The sequence below is a fragment of the Cetorhinus maximus genome, chromosome 3 (genome assembly GCF_964194155.1).
Source record: "Cetorhinus maximus chromosome 3, sCetMax3.hap1.1, whole genome shotgun sequence".
NCBI lineage: Eukaryota > Metazoa > Chordata > Chondrichthyes > Lamniformes > Cetorhinidae > Cetorhinus > Cetorhinus maximus.
In genome coordinates this window covers 198,404,770-198,423,977 of record NC_135881.1, presented here as the reverse complement: position 1 = coordinate 198,423,977, position 19,208 = coordinate 198,404,770, and the positions used below count along the sequence as shown (strand labels likewise).

General features: G+C 49.4%; 1 protein-coding gene across 1 annotated transcript in view; it reads right to left on the bottom strand.

Moving 5' to 3' along the window:
- The window catches only part of rreb1a (ras responsive element binding protein 1a), a 144,674-nt gene that overhangs the window by 41,050 nt on the left and 84,416 nt on the right, over positions 1 to 19,208 (bottom strand). The window contains exons 6-7 of the mRNA XM_078539559.1: positions 12,043 to 12,187; positions 699 to 838 (exon numbers count right to left, since the gene is read on the bottom strand). Coding sequence (XP_078395685.1) covers positions 699 to 838; positions 12,043 to 12,187 — 285 coding nt within the window. The remainder of the gene's footprint in view (positions 1 to 698; positions 839 to 12,042; positions 12,188 to 19,208) is intronic.

Below are 19,208 nucleotides of genomic sequence, written 5' to 3'. Positions count from 1 at the left end.
ACCTAGGTTCAAATCCCACCATAGCAGCTGGTGGGATTTAAATTCAATTAGCAAATCTGGAATTGAAACTATCATTGGTTGTTGTAAAAACCCAACTGGTTCACTAATGTCCTTTAGGGAAGGAAATCCTTACCTGGTCTGCATGGGATGCGGGCATCACTGGCAAGGCCAGCATTTGTTGCCCTCCTTGAATTGAGTGGTTTTGCTAGGCCAGTTCAGAGGGCAGTTAAGAGTCAACCACATTGCAGTGGATCTGGAGTCACACGTAGGCCAGAGACAGCAAGAGAAACTCACCTAGTTCCCCACCCCTCCACCCGCACCCTTTTCCCTGTAGCCCCTGCAAATATTTTCCTCTTTAGATAACTGAACGATAGATATGGTGATGGGGGTTTAGGTGCCAGACACCAATGAGTTTTTGTGGAGGGAGAAAGTTAGAACGGAACAGGCTGTTGCTGCAGTGTAATCTCACTGTGGGAACGTTGGGCGGTAACCAGTCTGCACGTGTGCTTTCGCTGCGAGGCTGCACATCTCTGCAGTCTAGCAGGACATGGGGCCGTTTAACCAGTTAGATTCTGAAAGACGGGAAACTGAGCGTAGAGGCCAAAATAAAAAAAAGCCCGGTAATCCCTGCATCCAGGTTTCAGCCATTCGGAGATCTCAGGCACCCGTGGACAGTGTAGGGGGAGCTACCCGCTTACCTCAAGCTGGAATCGGGGTGCGTCTCCATGTGGGTCTCCAGTCCGTATTTGCAGATGAAAGTCTTGTAACATATTGGACAGTGAAGAACCTCTTCGGTCTTTTTCTCTTCCTCTTCGTCAGAGGGGATCTCTCGGGGAACCTGCGCAGGAAGAGGGAAGAGGGGTGTTGGGAGACGGAATAAAAAAAAATAAAGGAAAACTCATAAACGATTAAGTCGGGACTTTCTTTGAAGCGACCAGCTGTTGCTGTTTTCCATCTCTCACCTTCGAAACGTCTCCCCCTCCTCTCTAATGGGTAATGCTTCATACTTGGGATGGGGGAACATGTATGGTTGCCAAGAGCTCACTGGTGAGTCGTTGATGTGGTAGTTCTTCACGTGTGACCCATACCAGTGAGGGCTGGTAACCTAGTTGGCCGTGGGAGGGTGACACAGCCAGGTCTATGCCCCATATCCTCACGTGCACTGTCCAGCAGCAGCTGGAAAGCCTGACTCAATTTTCTTCCTCTCCCCCAGGCCACCACTTCTGTGGCCCATAGGCGGCACGGTCAATCGTTAGTGCCACCGTCAGCCAATGAAGATCAGATCACACAACACCAGGCAGGGCTGGAAGCAGGGTCCGGAACAACACCCCGGATGTTTCATGGAGGACATCTCCCAAAGGAATTTTCAATGGACTCGTTCAGCCGGTTCCTGACCCAGCCAACAGGTGACTCCAATAGGCTATACCATGGGGTGCCAGGATATGGGTCAGTACACACGGAGTGACAGGGTATGGTCCGGTACCTACAGGGTGACAGGATATGAGCTGGAATCCACAGAGCGACAGGATATGAGTCTGTACCCCAGAGTGACAGGATATGGGCCGGTACCTACAGAGTGACAGGATATGAGTCTGTACCCCGGAGTGACAGGATATGAGCTGGTATCCTCAGAGCGACAGGATATGAGTCTGCACCCCGGAGCGACAGGATATGGGCCGGTACCTACAGGGTGACAGGATATGAGCTGGTATCCTCAGAGCGACAGGATCTGAGTCTGCACCCCGGAGCGACAGGATATGAGCTGGTATCCACAGAGCGACAGGATATGAGCTGGTATCCACAGACCGACAGGATATGGGCCCGTACCCACGTGGCTCCCCATATTGCGACTGCCATGCCGCCGAGAGATGGTGGGAAAGGACAAGAGAGGGGGAAAAAAAGCTTGATGATGCCACACAAATAGGAAAAAAATAAACTGGACAGTGAGTCACCTGCCCCTGCCCAACACTCTTGTACATCTCCCAACATTTGCAAAAGCCTCTAGGGCACTGGCAATCTGTGACATGAACCCATGCCCCATTACTTAGTTGGTCTGAATGCTGGAGTACCAATAGACTCACTATTGGTGCCTCACTAACCTAGCTGTTACAGTAACTGGGTGCCTAATTGTACTCATATGCTGGGTATTAATTGGGGACTGCGGTGTGCTCCTATATATAGGAGCAGACTGAAACTGTTTGTTGGATTTAGAGGCACATACTTGTAATGTATATCTCTGCAAATAAAAGCTTATAAAGTAGGTGAAGCTTAGGCTGCAGTTCCATCCTTCACCACTTGCCTTTCTAACACAGGACACTAGGTCCTTACAATAGTGTCCTTCCAGCTAGCAAAATGTGCACCACAGAAACCGGGAAAAGTTTTTCTTCAATGACTTGCAAGCCAGGGGGTGCTCCTTACACATTAGCTAAAGGGCAAGTGACCTCCAATGGCTTGCCATACATCACTGAGTGTCCACCAAGTATCACCTGTACGCTAATCATTCTCACTCCATCACCGCTCGTGATGAAGCTTTATGTTTTAAAGTGGGAGCTGCACTCAGAGTGAACATTTTGTACAGGATTTTTCCTTTCCCCCCCTCTCACAACTCAGCAATACCTCCCAAGCTGCATCCTATCACATACACGCACTGGAGACAGTCAAATAATTCAGTCAAACTCACTTCCCCTTTAAAGAACACAGCAGTGAGTCAGCCCAAAGACTCCGAGCATCAACTTCGCAAATCCATCAAATCACTTACATCACACATGCCCCTTTATTAATGTTCATTCCTCTGTTGCCAAACGTTACAAAGTATAAGCAGAAAAACATATGAAGCAAAAATATAACTTCCTAGTTCAGCAGTGTCAGCTGTGGCTCGGTTGGGAGCACTCTTGTCTCTCAATTACAAGGTTAGAGATTCATGTCCCACTCCCTTGAGCACAAAAATCTAGGCAGACAGTGCAGAGGGAGTGCTGAACTGTTGCAGTTGCTGTCTTTCGGATGAGGCATTAAACCAAGGACCCAACTGCCTGCTTGGGTGGATGTAAAGGATCCAGTAGCGCTAGTTCGAAGAAGAACAGAACAGAACAGTTATTCCAGTGTCCCAGCCAATTCTTTATCCCTCAGTCAACACAAAGAACAGATTATCTTGGTCATTGTCACATTGCTGTTTGTGGGATCTTGCTGTGCGCAAAATGGCTGCTGTGTTTCCTACGTTACAACAGTGACTTCGCTTCTAAAAGTACCTCACTGGCTGTAACTGCGGCTTTGAGGCACCAGCGGTCGCGAGAAGCGCTATATAAATGCAAATCCCTCTTTCGTCACAGTATTTGCCCATCTGGATACCTGGCACAGAAACTGTGGCCCCCGTGCTGGAAATAATAGCTGGAAAAATCAAACAAAATAAACGGGAAAACACAAAACTGCAAAATGCAACAGGTCGGGTCAGGGTCTGGGAAAGAAAGGCAGCTTCATGTTTTTGAGTCATTTGTGGGTGGTGCCCGGCCGGTGATGTGAATCCACTTTTCTCGGTCAGTGATCCCCTCGACATCACGCTCTCCTTTTATTTCAGCGCCAAGGAAAATACGCTTCAGCGATGGCTGCATATATCTCAAGTCGAGCTCTGTAACAGCCCTCTCCACTTCCAACAGGGTTTCTTGTGTGCGCAAGGTGATCCACTGGATAACTGAAAGCAGGGAACAGGAAGCCCGAGGGAGGAGAGGGCAAACAAAAGGTTGGGGAGGAGGACACTTGCAGGGGGCAAAGGGAAAGAGTTTTTTTTTTAATATAAAAAAAAAGGATTCTTTTGAAAGCAGGGAGGGAAGAGAGTGACTGCGGAACCAGCAGTGAGGTGGAGACAATCATCGAGGTCAGAGATCACACGTCACTGAGGCAGTTCGGACAGCACCTGAGTGTATTGCTGCTAAGGTGACTTCTGATTGGAGGCTCCACAGGGATCCAGGGCCTTTGGGCTTCCCTGAGCGTTCTGGCTTTCTTTTAAGTGCTCGGGTCAGTTCTCCACCCCCCCAACCCCCCCCCCACCACCGCAAACACTTCCCTGCAAAATGCCTGTTCTGTATTTTCGAGAGATTACAGTAATTCAAGGCTTCAGTGGGGGAGACAGGTGGAGATTCAGGCCAGAGAATAACTCTCCCACTCCCCAGCTGTCACTTTCAGGAGACAGTATCCTTCTTTGTTATTTGGTGTAATGTAATATTATTCAAAATCAAAAAGAAGACAACTTCTTTGCATATGTACACAAAAAGATAGGCAGATTTCTCCACGTTGTCTCGATGTTACAATGAAGTTGATTGCTTTGTCTTATGGCAGGCAGTTAATGGGCTCTCTAACTGCTTCGGACTGTATCTACACCTTGAACACAACTGGACTCATAACTAGGGGAGAGACGTCATTATGCTTCACTCTTTATAGCTTCGTATTCTAGACTTTGTCTCCCGCTTTTTAATTCTTCCCCTCCCATGGCTAACTTTTGCAACGGGTGAGTTGGGGTCAGAGGGAAATGCACGACACCGTTTCGAATTGTACTTTTCTGGTTTTGTGACACGGATTAGATTATTGTGGGGGGGGGTCAGGGTTGGGGAGTATATAGGGAGATAGGGATTGAGAAAGAGAGATGGACACAGAGAGAGAGAGAGAGAGAGAGAGAGAGACCCAGATTTTCACCACAGTGGCAAAAATAGTAGAAATGGTCGGAAGTCCTAAGTACCACCTTCAAAAAGGACATTTCCTATTTTCGCGGGGGCGAGACTGAAGTCGGGTTGGGGTTCATGCTTGCGCATTTTGCAGAGCCAGCTGGCCGTTTACATCATCAGTTGCCTCCACAGACATGGGATCCCAGTGGGCCAGGAGTGTGAAACCTGGTGTGTGTGGATTAGACCACATAACAGGTCTAAACTTGGTAGATTTGTTTGGATAGCCAGGGTACCCTTTTGGAGAGGTAAGGTACCCTCTTGGATATTGTCCCAGGATACCTCTGGGAGAGATAAGGCACCCTTTGGGATTGTTAAAAGTAAACATGATTGTGCGTAAAAAAGTGCATAAACTCATCGGAACTGTCAAAGAACTGTAAAAGCTGTCGATGGATTTAACACTGTTGGGCTTTAAATTTGAAGAAAAAGTCTGGAGATGAAAAAAAAAGTGCTTGATATTTCATTCCGTCTGTTGACATAAGCCTGCAGGCCATTGTTATAGGATTTGCGCTGCAATGAATGATTTTAAACTATCATTATTACAGTGGGTTGCCTGTTAAGTGAGCAGTTTGACTGACAGCTCCAAGTGGTTATACAATAGAAATGTTGGTTTTCATAGGAGATTAGTTGAAGGAATTTCTATGTAATGGACGCTATTTTTATCAATGAGTGTGTTTTGTAATTGAAAATAGTGACATCATCAATGGACACATAACTTTATTTTAGGTCATCATGGCTCCTGAGATTTGCCCATGGTGGATACCAGGCGAGTTGGCATGGAGCAAGGTAAGGACAAAGGGTGGTGGGTAGGGTCATGCATTGGCATACGGGCTATAGAGGGCCAAGGGGATGTAGCAGGCATAGGGGGCATGAGGTTGGGTAGAGAGGCATGGGTTGGCATAGGGGGCAAGAGGGGCCATGGGGTTGGGTAGAGGGGTACAGCTGTCAATTTGCACACAGCGAGCTCCCACAAACAGCACGGAGATAAATGACCAAATAAATTACTCCTTAGGGATGCATGAGGGTTCACTGGGATAAGGGAATTATCCTATAAGGAGGAATTGAATAGACTTGCCCAATATTCCCTAGACTTTAGAAGAATGAGAGGTGACCTCATCGCAGCATATGAAATGATTAAAGGGCTTGACTGGATATTGAGGAAATGTTTCCCTTGGCTGGGGAACAGCCCCAGAATAAGGGATCAGCTATTTAAACCTGAGATGAAGAGAAATTTCTTCACACAGAGGTTTGAGAACCTTTGGAATTCTCTACCCCAGAGAGCCGTGGATACTCAGGTCAGTGAGTATATTCAAGACCGAGGTCAATAGACTTTTGAGAATGTAGGGAATTAAGGAATAGGGGGATAATGTGGGAGAGTGGAGTTGGGGGTAAAAACCCAGCCATGATCTTGTTGAATGGCGGAGCAGGGTCGAAGGGTCCCTTCCCCCCTCCGCACCCCCAAAAGGGCCATCTGTTACTTGTTCCATGTTGTCCTTTCACAGAGCGCTCACCCTTGCTCTGCTATTCACACATCCTGCTTTCTTACCTTTATGCCACTATCAGCACCTTCTTTAACCCTTACCACGACCATTAACACTCCCTTTGTCCGGTGTCTATGACACCTTTGTCAATCTCTCCTTAGCTCCCACCTGTCATCGGCCTTCTATCCAGCTTCGCCTGCTCCTCCACCCCCTTAAACAGTATAAATTTCATCACATTTCTATTTCTCTTTAGCTCTGAAGAAGGGTCATACGGACGCGAAATGTTAGCTTTGTTGCTCTCTCCGCGGATGCTGTCAGACCTGCTGAGTTTTTCCAGCATTTTCTGTTTTTATTTCAGATTTCCAGCATCTGTACTATTTTGCCTTTATTTTGGCCTAATTCTGCTCATATTTCTTATGTTCTTACGTGAGTGAAGTTGCTTAAAGAATAAATATTGGGCAGGCCACCTGGAGTTAGGGTTGCCTGCCCTCCAGGATTGGCCAGGAGTCTCCAGGCATTGAAGACCAATCTCCAGGACACTGTTGTGTGCAACACTGGAGAAAAATCATCGGGACATTTAAAAAAGATTTTCTAGTGTTGCTTGCTTTGAACATTTCTCTTTACCAGATATAAAAATATTAAAAAGGTTGGGTGGGCGGGGGCGGGGGGGGGGAGAGACTGTTTGGCTGACAGTCAAGCATCATCCAATTGGGCGATGAGTCTTCCTACTTTCCAATTGGTGTAGGAAGGCAGTACCTCACAAGGATGGATATGTTGGCCGACTAGTGGCTGGAGTGTGGAGCAAGTCCTGTGATGAAACCTCCAGGAATACATTTAATCACAGTTGGCAACCCTTCCTGGAGAACTCCCATATAATCTTTCAATATGGGCATCAGACCGTTTACATTCACCTGAGGGCAAACCAGACCCCAGTTGAACATCTCACCCGAGAGGCACCTTAGCCAAGGCAGCAGCCAGTCAGTACTATATGGCGTATATTATTGGCTCGGGACCCTAGAATAAGGCTTAAATCGACTACCTTTTGACTGAGGCCCAGAGGGGCTATCACTGAATCAAGAGCCCTGCGTCATATCGTGTTAGGAAATGGGTTTATGCAGGCTGAGATGACACTGCCTTGTACAGTGGTTATAAAAGTGGACGAGTAACTCGAGAGGTTCAGAGTTCAAATTCCAACATGAACTCATTAATCTCAGCTATGTTCTAGCTGACACCAGTGGAAGACAAATGACCATGTTGCGTAAAAAAAAACCCCAACAGCTTCAGTAATGCTGCCTAGTCTAGCCTGGGTGTACTCGACACACTGCGTTCGCTAGAAATCAAGCAAAGTCACTCAGTTACTGTCACGTCAGCATGGGATGGGGAATAAATACAGCGATACTAGTGTCATGTACGTACTGAGAGCAACTAAAACCACATACAAACACACACAGGCACAGACAAGAACGGGCACAGACAAGAACACACGCAAGACGCACAGGCACAGACACAGACACAGACGTGCATACACATGCGAACTCCTGCATTCAGTCAGGCCACTGGAAGTGAGCTGAAAGTGAGGCTTCATCCCACAGGAAATGATGTAAAAGGAAATAGAGGGTCCTGTTTTCTGAGTTCCTACTTGCAGTGTACATCTCGGATACATATTACTTGGCAGGCAAGGTTCCCTGTTATCACTTGTGACAGTGGAAGAGTTACCTCCTGGCAGTAGATATTACTTTCCACCTCCAACACTCTTCTGAAGGGTAGCTGCAAAGTAGTTCTGGCAGTGTTTCTAACTCCCCTGGAAAAGTTAGACCCCCTCCCCTAACTCACCCTCGTAAGGGGCAAGGGGAGATGTGGAGTTCCCTGCCCAATAGACAATGGCACACGTCAGCATGGCTTAGGGGCCAAGGGGGAGAGCGCAGTAATAGAGCCACTGGGACCCCCCTTATATAGAAGGGCAGAGGGGTGAGATTCTCGGTATTTTCACGGGATGTGAGCGTTGCTGGCATGGTCAGCATTGACTGCCCATCCCTAATTACCCTTGAACTGAGTGTCTTGCTCGGCTGTTTCAGAGGGCAGTTAAGAGTCAGCCATATTGCTGTGGGTCTGGAGTCACATGTAAGGCAGACCAGGTAAGGATGGGAGATTTCCTTCCCTAAGTGAACCAGATGGGTCACGAATGTGGTAGAACACTAAGAAATCACTGAGACTAGCTTTATACGTCAGAGTTATTACTCGAATTTAAATTCCACCATGTCCCCAGAGGGTTAGTCTGGGCCTCTGGATTACTAACCCAGTAACATTACCACTCCGCCACCATCTCCCCACCTGCTCCAGTGGTCTTTGCTGGCACAGGCAATGAAGTAAGTGCTGGGCATGATGCAACGTATGAGCCTTCCTTCCACCAGGCCTCAAGTCTCGGTGACGATCTCCGAGGTAAAGCACAGCCTGATCCTCACGCACTTGTCTTGGTCCTTGGGCATGGAGGCGTAGTACTCTCCGAGGACCCTGAGCGGACAGGGCCTCTGGCTGAGAGCCCTCCTGCCCTTCTCTCCTCCAACAGTTGCCGCTGCTCTGCTGGGGCCTCATCTCCTCCTCCCATTCCCCTCTCCAGGAAACTTGGGGGGAGTAGTGGGAATGACTCCTAGAAAGATCCCCCACCAGCAGGCACTCCCTATCTTCAGGTGACTCCCATTCAGGTCTTCAATAAGGTGCAGTAACACTGCCCTGACTGCTGGAGTCTTCAGCGAGTTCCCACAGGCAATGGTAACAGAGCTTGGTTGAAGTCTTGGCAAAGACTCTCCTGATGTGTCTCCAGGCAATCCCAAACGGCATGGGAACAGTGAAGGCTGGGCCTTGGGATGACCATTCTCAAGCTGCCAACTTGCACTAAAGGTAGGCTAACCAGGATCCCACCGTGGTCTCCTCAAAGTCACTTTGGCATCTAAACTACCAGCGCGGCCAAAGGCAGAAATGGCTCCCCCTCTGCCTGCCCGAAATGGGTAAGTGTTCCGTTCCTGAAAGCCTTTAATTCACTTCAGTCCCTCTCCAGGGTTGGAGCATAAAAATCTAAGCTTGGCACTCCCAGTGCAGTACTGAGGGAGTGCTGCACTGTCGGAGGTGCCATCTTTCGGATGAGACAGTAAACCGAGGCCCCGTCTGCCCGCTTGGGTGTGTGTGGAGATCCCGTGGCCACTATTTTTAAGGGCAGGGGAGTTATCCCCGGTGCCCCGGGCCAATATTTATCCCTCAATCAACAGCACGAAAACAAGATCGTCTGAGCCATTTATCACATTGCTGTTTGTGGGAGCTTGCTGTGCGCAATTTGGCTGCCGCGTTTCCTACACTACAACAGTGATGATACCGCGAAAGTATGGCTCCTACCAATCTCGGCAGGCAGGCTGCATGAGGGTTACCATCAGACGCAAAGGCAATTGCACTTCTCAGGGCTCATACCAGCCACGGTCTCAATCAAAGCAAGCAAATAAAAATAGCCCCACCAGCTTTCGAACAAGGTGCTGCTAACAGTCAGTAAATAATCAACAGTTGGAGCTCACAAAGCATTATTGTTTAATAAGATTTAATTAATTGCTCAGAACCCGTGCCGTGCCGACACATCTCAGTCAATTCATCCAGAAAGAGGGCAAGGTGTTCTTTGCCTTACTGAGACGGTTAGGGGGCTGCTTCAGACTGGCCCCTACCTGAACAGCAGTACCCAGAGGAGGCTGATTTAAAGAAAACCATTTTGTTTTATTCAATACATAAAGTACAGTCCATACTCCACCAGCCCGTGCTCGCAAAACCCCAAAACAAAATGTCTACTATGAGGTGCAATTCTGCGATTGGGCAGCACTTGCCGAACAATCCCGAATGTGCTAATAAATAGCGACACTAACAACTAATTTAAGATTATCAATTGAGCTCATGACGTGACTCATTTACACTTGCTAGAAGTGACATACATTCATTCACAGGGACACAGTCTGTACAAAAAAAAAGGAATATGTTCAAGCCTTGCACTTTTTTTAATTACCCAGGAGCTTGGGGGGCTTATAGTTCCCCCGTTGCTTTCTCCATGTCAAAGGCTTGGCCAATCAGAGTCGACTCGCCAACCAACCAGCACCCTTTCCTCCTGTCTCTTTTCAGCAACAACAGTGTGTCCTGTCCTCCCTCTGCTCACTCCACCACTCTTGTTAGGATGCCCACTGCACATCCCACAGAAGATACAAGTATGCAGGTCAAGGTGCACCCTTGCTTGCAAATGTAATCTTGCTAAATTTTACCCAACACATTGTGCTTATCCCATTTTATCCCAGCAATTTCACGATCCCACATCACACACTCCCCCACAGAAGAACCAACATAAGGAACTAAGGCCTGGGTTTTAACCCCGCCCCTCGTATTCAGGGATCGAGGCCCAAGCACTTGAGGAAAGGCAGCGTCAAAGCTGGGACACTTTGGCCAGAAACTTTAGGCCCCGCTGGAGGTAGGAGTGGAAGAGGGTAGGTGTTAAAAATAGCACTGTCTGTCTGTGCACCGGTTCCCGGCCCCGGCTCCATCCCGGGGTGGTGACTTGGCAAGCAAAGGGCATCTCTTAATTTTAAATGCTGGAAAGGTTGGAGCGGGGGTGCCTCCATTTTGAAGTGCCCTCTCTCTCGCTTACCTGCCATGGCATCCCTGCTGCTGCCTTCAAGCTAGAAGGTCTCTGATTGGCCCTCCAGCTCCAAGAGCCTGGCCACCATCCTTAATTGGGCGGCGAACCTGCCCTCTGGCCACTGATTGGCCAAATCAGGCAAAATCAACATTGGGGGTCCTGACCCAAAATGCAAAACACTGCCTTTTATGTCTACGTGGCTCAGCTATTCACCGGCCATATGTCGGGTGGGGGTGTTGTTGGGGTGGTGTTTGGGGTCGGGACCCATGTTACTTTTGAAAACAGATGAGTAGCAAATGCCATTTGCCTGCGTTACCCTCAGTGGTGGCTGGCGAAACAGTTCTGTGGCCTAGGACACTTTGCCAAGCGACTGAATAAAACAACTCCGGTACATTGGATGCTATTTAGTTGTCTTAAGGGTTCCTTCTACAACAACAAACCTGCATTTATAAAATGCTTTTAACATAGCAAAACATCTCAATAAAAGTACTTCCGGGGGAATTATCAGAGAAATAAGGGGGTATTAGAACAGGTGACTAGGTTTTAAAGAGGAGAAGAGATAGGTAGAGAGGTGGAGAGGTTTAGGGAAGGAATTCCAGAGTTTAGGGCCTAGGCAGCCACCAATGATGGAACGAGGCACTGGGTGACGTACAAGGGTGAGAATTGGAAGGACCCAGATATCTCAGAGGGTTGTAGGGCTGGAGGAGGAAACGAAGGGGGAGGAGCGAGGACATGGAGAGATCTAAACGAAAAGGTGAGGATTTCGAAATTGAGGCCTTGGCAGGTCAGGGGTGAGAGATGAGCGGGACTCGGTGCGCGTTAGGATCCAGGCAGCGCAGATTTTTTGATGAGTTCAGCTTTGTGGAGGGTGGAAGGCGGGAGGCTGGTCAGGAGAGCATTGGAATGGTTGCGTCTGGGGGGGGTAACAAAGGCATAAATGAGGGTGTCAGGAGCTGATGGGCTGAGACAGGGAAGGAGGCGGGTGACATTGCGGAGGTGGAAGTAGGTGGCCTTTCTAATGGGAGACGTTAGGGGGTGCAGGAATTCTGACTGGAGTCAAATAGGACACAGAGGGTTGTGAATGATCGGGTTCAGCCTGAGGCGTGAATTCTAGCCGACCTGGTGCCTTCTACTCGCAGCCACAAGAGGCGAGAAATGGACATTTTCCAATGGAACATAAACAACATCCAAGTACCTTTTTGCCAAGCGATTCTTCCTCCTTCGTCTCCCCTTCTTCCTGGCTCAGTTTCCTTTTGACCGAGAGCCTTCGGCGCTTGGTGGGGGACGGGGGGCTTGAGCCCATCGAGCTGGCAGGCTCTTTCTCGTGGATCTTCATGTGCCTGCACAAAGACGAGGGGACATACGTTTCAGTCAGCGTTTCAACTCTTGGAGCCGAGGCTCCCTCCCTGGACGGCGCAGAGACGCGGGTTACCGGGCGCTCCGAGACTCACGGTCAGGGGGGTGAGGGCGACAATCTGGACAACTGGGGCAATATAGGACAATAAAATGGATGGCGAAATATTAACCCTGGCTGTTTCCCTGTCAGCCCTTCTCCTGCAGGAGCTGATAGCCAACTGGTACATCAAACAAAAGTGCACAAGGCGAAATATGCTTAACACCTTCACCTGAAACTCCTGCCTGCTCTATTAAGGGAGATTTATAGCCACTTATTTTAAGCTGGTTGCCACATCCACTAAAAGAGCAGGGAAAGAGAAAGAGAGAGAGAGAACAGGAAAGGAATTTGACACAAGCACCTTTAAATCTTTTTTTTGCATTGGTACCTCACGGCGTCGCCCTGAGATTCAGGGCGGGACTTGACGGATGGCGGGGTTTCCCGCCCTGCCACCCAGAGGGTCGCCGGTCACAGCAGCCCCGCGGCCATTTAACGCTCTTGAGGAAGCATGAACTGGCTGGAGATGGGAGTTGCCAACGCTCCAGGATTGGCCTGAAGACTCCAGGAATTGAAGATCAATCTCCAGGACCCTGCTGTGTGCAACCCTGGAGAAAATTTGTGGGGGACATTGAAAAAGGTTGTTTTTTTTTTTCCCTGTCATTTTCTTGGAACATTTCTCTTTACCAGATATAAAAATATTGAAAACGGGGGGAAAAAAAAAGGAGCAGTTGGGCTGACAGTCCAGGGCCATCCAATTGGGTAATGAGTCTCTTTGCTTTCCCATTGGAGTAGGTAGGTAGTGCGTCACAAAGATGGACGTGTTGACCGACTAATGGTTGGAGCGTGGAGGCAAGTCCTGTGATGAAACTTCCAGGAATACGTTTAATTGTAGCTGGTAGCCCTATCTGGAGATGGGACCTCCGGCCCTCACACGGGAGGAAGACCCGCCTCAGAGAGCTGCTGGCCAATCTGATTGGCTGGCAGCTCTGTAGTCCCAGCAGCGCCACTGGCCGCAGTGGCCAGGACTGGGACTACAGGCTGTCCCCAGATTCTCAGTCCCAGAGTCCAGGAATGGGTAAATGTGGCAGTGTCTCAAAGCAGGGAGGGGAGGTGAGGCCTGGGGGGTGTGGGGAGGAGCTTGGAGGTTTTTATGGACATGGCAGGGATGGAGAGAGCACCTGTTGTGGGGGGGGGGGGGGGTGGGGAGGCAGACTTGGGGTGAGGGGGTACCCGATGTGGAAAGGGGCCTTTTGAGGGAAATGCCCCACCCAGCCCCACCCTCCTGCCAGAAGCCTCCCCTGCTGCCCTCCGTAAAACTGCAACAGGGTCGGGGGCAGGCAGGTGGGCAGTGGAAAGGCCACCCTAGGAATTTTACAGCACTCACACCCCCACCCCCACCCCCACTCCTGACCCAAGCTGCAAATCTACCAGTGGGGGTCTGTAAAATATCTGCCCTCAGTGTTTCCCCCTTCGAGATGAACTTGTTGGATGGGTAGAAATTTGAAAACAGTGGAACGAGTCAGGTGTAGAGGTTGTAACACTCTGGATCGACAGCTCAGAGGGGCAATCAATGGGGCAGGGGGTGGGGGAAGTGCAGTCGATGTAGATCAAGTCATGATCTTATTGAATGGCGGGGCAAGATTCCAGGGGTTTGGCCTACTCCTGTTCCTATTTCTTAACATCCTAATGTGCAGAACAACAACAACAACAACAACTTGCAGTTATATAGCACCTTTAATGCAGTGAAATGACCCAAGGTGCTACACAGGAGCGTTATATCAAACCAAACGTGACAAGAGTTTGCAGGAATGCCTCAGCACTGGGACTGAAAATCCACCCTAAAGGAGGACATCCAAATGGCGGTGACCTTCCCCAGATGGTACGGCTCCTAGGTTACCAGGGGAGTCAGTGAGCAAGTAGTTAAAGCAAAAATGCTTGAGCTTTAGTTTGGTGGTGAAGACCCGGGCCCCTCAGCTGAGGCCCATTCTGCCCCTCAGCCACCGGCTCCCTCTACAGGGGTTTACTGCGCTGATGATATACCTGTTCCCTCTACAGGGGTTTACTGCGCTGATGATATACCTGTTCCCTCTACAGGGGTTTACTGCGCTGATGATATACCTGTTCCCTCTACAGGGGTTTACTGCGCTGATGATATACCTGTTCCCTCTACAGGGGTTTACTGCGCTGATGATATACCAGCTCCCTCTACAGGGGTTTACTGCGCTGATGATATACCAGATCCCTCTGAGAATCAGGACATTGGGAGTCTCCAATCCTAACTCCTCCCATGTAAATGGGGCGTTCAATAAATAGAGTTAGTTTACTCCACTTGAAAGAGCATTCTCCAGTAGGGTTGCCAACTGTGACTAAATGTATTCCTGGAGGTATCATCACGACTTGCCCTCACGCTCTAGCCATTAGACGGCCAACATATCCATCTTTGTGATGCACTGCCTTCCTACGCCAATTTTATAAAAATTCATTCGCGAGGTGTGAGCGTCACTGGCTGGGCCAGCATTTATTGCCCATCCCTAGTTGTCCTTGAGAAGGTGGTGGTGAGCTGTCTTCTTGAACCACTGCAGTCCCTGTAGTGTAGGTACACCCACAGTGCTGTTAGGGAGGGAGCTCCAGGATTTTGACCCAGCGACAGTGAAGGAACGGCGATATATTTCCAAGTCAGGATGGTGAGTGACTTGGAGTGGAACTTCCAGATGGCGGTGTTCCCATCTATCTGCTGGCCTTATCCTTCTAGATGGTAGTGGTTGTGGGTTTGGAAGGTGCTGTCTAAGGAGTTGCTGCAATGCAAAAAGACTCCTTACCCAACTGGATGATGCTTGACTGTCAGCCCAACAGCCACTTTCTCCCCACCCAGGTTTCAATATTTTTATTTCTGGTAAACAGAAATGTTCAAAGAAAATAAAAAAAAACAATCTTTTTCAACGTCCGGAAGACTTTTCTCCGGGGGGGTGGGGGGAGGTTTTGCACACAGCGGTGACCTGGAGATTAATCTTCAATTCCTGGAGGCTCCAGGCCAATCCTGGAGGGGGTTGGCAACCTTATCCTGCCGGGTTAATCCAAAGGCATCGCAGGGACGGGTGACGCTGAGGCAAAGCCTGTGGCTCATCCCCCAGGGCGCCTGGATCCTGCCTCTTCGCAAAAAAACCACGGCTAAAAATGATCAGATCCCGGTTCGATGGCGCGTCTCTCCTTGCCGCGGTGAAGCGGCCTTGGTGCAGTGCGCAAGCTCTGCGCTGGATGAAAAGCCAAAAAGGTCACTGGGAAAGTGAGTGCTGCTCGACAAGGCCTCACCCTCAGTGGTGGGTAACTTTCTGCAGATGAAACAATGTGGGGGGAGGGGGAACCACACACCGAAGCAAAAAAAACTGTCCACAAGCGGAAGTTGACCTGTCGACAAGTCTTCTCAGAGGAAAAGGGAATGAATGTAGCGGATGGAATGAGACAGGGAGCTGGTGGTATTTGTCTTAATTACTACGTAGTGGGACACACCGCTCCATCCTTTCCTATTAAAACAGAGTGTGTATAAGTAAGGCCAATGACAACAACTTGTAGTTATTTCATGTGTTTGCTCTAATGAAACACTTGAGATGCTTCACAGCAGCAATTATCAAGCAAAGAGTTGACACCGATTCACAGATAGGGGGGGTGTGGCGATGGACTTGCCGAAGAGCTGGAGAAGCTGGGGCTGTACTCATTAGAACCTAGGGGGTGAAGAGGAGATTGGATAGAGTTGTTCCAATCGTGAGTGGTTTCGATAGAGTGAATAAAGAGGAACTGCTCCCCGAGGCAGGAGAGGGTCAGGAATCAGGGGGACACAGATTTCAGGTGATTGGCAAAAGAACAAGAGGCAACTTCAGCAAACACTTCTCTTCACTGCTTCCCCCTGACATTGGTATCCTCGTGATTGTCCTGATGAGTGCAAGACGAAAAGCTTTGACAAAATGCCTTTTCTCAGCGATGCTTTATTTCTTAAACAGAGCGTGTTGCGGTGTACTGGAATATACTTAGCAACTGGCTATTTAATTTATGACTCTTTGGTGGAGATATACAATTACTTCCAGTCCCTGGCCCTTTCCCCATACCCTAACTCTTAATGTTTTTCCCTTCAAGGTTTTATCCAATTCCCTTTTGAGAATTACTGTTGAATCCGCTTCCATCGCCCTTTCAGGCAGCACAATCCAGATCCCAACAACCCGCTGTGTAAAAAAAAAAATGTATCCACCTTTTAAAGGATTTGGTGAGTCCTGTCGAGGCTTTCTGTAGGAGCCTCAAACCACGACTATCAATTAGCTTTTTTTTTTCAATCAAGTATCTCCACGGGTTCCATGGGGAGTTGAAGATACAGAGAACTGACCTGCTCGCTAGGCCCCTCACACAGGCCTCTTCTTCCACTCTCATGGTGTGGCTACTGGCGTTCGATCGCCAACACTTGCCAGACTATTTAGGTTCAAACAGTTACTACGCTGCAGAGGGTTGAAGTTCCAGTCGAGTGACAAAATAGAACTCTCTCCTCTTCAGAAACAGTGACGTCACAAAGCAGGACACGGTCCACTCCTTTGTCTTAAAAGGCGTCAGTTTCTTGCTGCAAAAAAAAAAAAGGTCACGTGCAGTGTCCGTGACCTCACCCGGTCATGCTTACTTGCCAACTTGTCACCTCCAAAAGACAAGGCTGATGCCATCATTTGGCCCCTCGTCCGCTCCCTCTGGTGGGAGCAGTCTAGAACCAGGGGGCCACGGTTTCAAAATTAGCGGGTCTCGCATCACGGGCGGGATTTTCCGGTCCCGCCAGTGGTGGGCCTCGTCGCGGGTGGGGGGGGGGGCGGGAAAATTTTGGGAGAAAGTCTTTTGGCCGCTCTCCAAACTTCCCGCGAGGGTGCCTGCCACTGGCGGGACCGGAACATCCCAGCCTTTTTAGGCTGATGTGAGGAGGAACTCAGAGGGCCGTTAGCCTTTGGAATTCTCTTCCCCCAGACAGTAGTGCAGGATGGGTCATTCAATACGTTCAAGGTTGAGTTAAGAGAGATTTTTGATCGACACGGGAGTCAAGGGTTATGGGGACAGGCAGGGAAGCGGAGGTGAGGCCACCGTCAGATCAGCCATGACCTTATGGAATGGCGGGAGCAGGCTCGATGGGCTGAATGGCCTACTCCCGCTCCTAATTTTTGTGTTCTTGTATTTGCCCCAGGAGGGATAGGAAAAGCCGGTAAGGTGATTTTTCCAGGAGGGCTCTCAATCCCCCTGGTGGATCGGTGGGAGAATTGGAGGAGATGAAGGGACAGGTCCACACCGCACCCCATCCCAAATTCTGGGGAGAGGGGGGGGTTCATCTGTATTCAGTACCCACCACATAGCACACTTAAAAATGCACCAAGCAGAACATGTGGCCCGCAGGTGACTCCAGACCCACAGCAATGCTGTTGGCTCTTAAATGGCCCTCTGAAATGGCCTAGCAAGCCACTCAGTTCTCAAGGGCAATTAGGGATGGGCAACAAATGCTGGCCCGGCCAGCGATGCCCCCATCCCATGAACGAATTTTTTTAAAAACGACATATTGTGAAGACACATAGTGGCAGGGAGGGAAATCAGCCAGGGTTTCTGCTCCTGGCTCTACCACATGAAAATTGTGTTTGACAGCATAGTGACAAAACACCGGGTGGAAACAAAGCTCAGCATTCCCTTCCTCAATGATCAAACAGTCATTCACTGTCTAGACTCACACATTAATAATAGCCATTTGGGTGAGTCTTGGCATGCCTGTGGTACTGTACCCCAACATAAGCCAGCGTTCGAAGGAGGAATGTATCTGAAAATGGAAAACAAATGCAAACAAGGCCGCGCCCCTCCCCACCTCTGGAATCTCCTCCAGCCCCCACAACCCTCCAATAAGATGTCTGCCCTCCTCTCTAATTCTGGCATCTCGTGCCTTCCCAATTATAATTATTCCACCACTGGTGGCCTTGCCTTCAGCTGGCTAGGCCCCAAGCCCTGGAATTCCCTCCCTACACCTCTTCTCTCGACTACGCTTTCCACCTTTTAAGGCACTTTTTAAGAACTTCCTCTTTAACCAAGCTTTTGGCCATCTGACCTAACCTCTCCTGACATAGCTCGGTGTCACACTGTTCCTGTGAAGCAGGAACTTGGGGCCTTTCTTGACATTAGAAGCGCTACATAAATGTAGGCAGTTGCTGTATACACACCCTTCCCTGCCCCGCCCCGGGGAAGCAGAGTCGAGTAGCCAAGAGGCTAAAAATGTTACAAGTGGCACCTATTTGGCAGCGCTGGTGGAATAAGGTGCTGGACCCTTGTGGTATTTTCCGGCTTGGTATAATCAGGTAGCTTAACAGTCAGGGGCTGCCTGAGCTGCTGAGTATTTCCGGCATTTTCTGCTTTTATCTGAACAAGCCAGATGAACTGCTGTTCAGAAGATTTTGACCTTTTATTTAAAAAAAAAAGAACAATATTTGGCCAACAAGCGGTTCATGAGCGAGCGGGATGGTGGGGACCCCAACTGGAAGCCGCGCTTTCAGAAGGCAGCTCGCTGCTGCCTGACTTCAGGCTGGTGCTTACACGTCAGGACATGTTTGACTGAATTACTGCATTCCAATGCCCTCCCGTGATTCTGCTGTTTGTGCTCTGTGCAGCTCAACACCCCCGCCCCACCCCCCCCCACCACCCCCGATCCCTGTAGAAGTACAAAAATCTCCTCCTCGGGACAGAATGCTAAGCGCTTTTAACAGTGCGTGACGGTCCGTGAAAACTCACAGCCATTTTAACCCCCAGCCCCACGACTGAAATGTTAACTCAAATTGCGGATCTTCTTTCACCCAAGCTGACTTTTCTTCAACGAGAAAACGTCCATTCGAGCGGGTCTTATTTTTTTCAGAAACACGTCTGTCTAGCTGTGGGTGTGTACATTGCTTGCAGGATGCTAGGCAAAGGGAAGGGCAGCG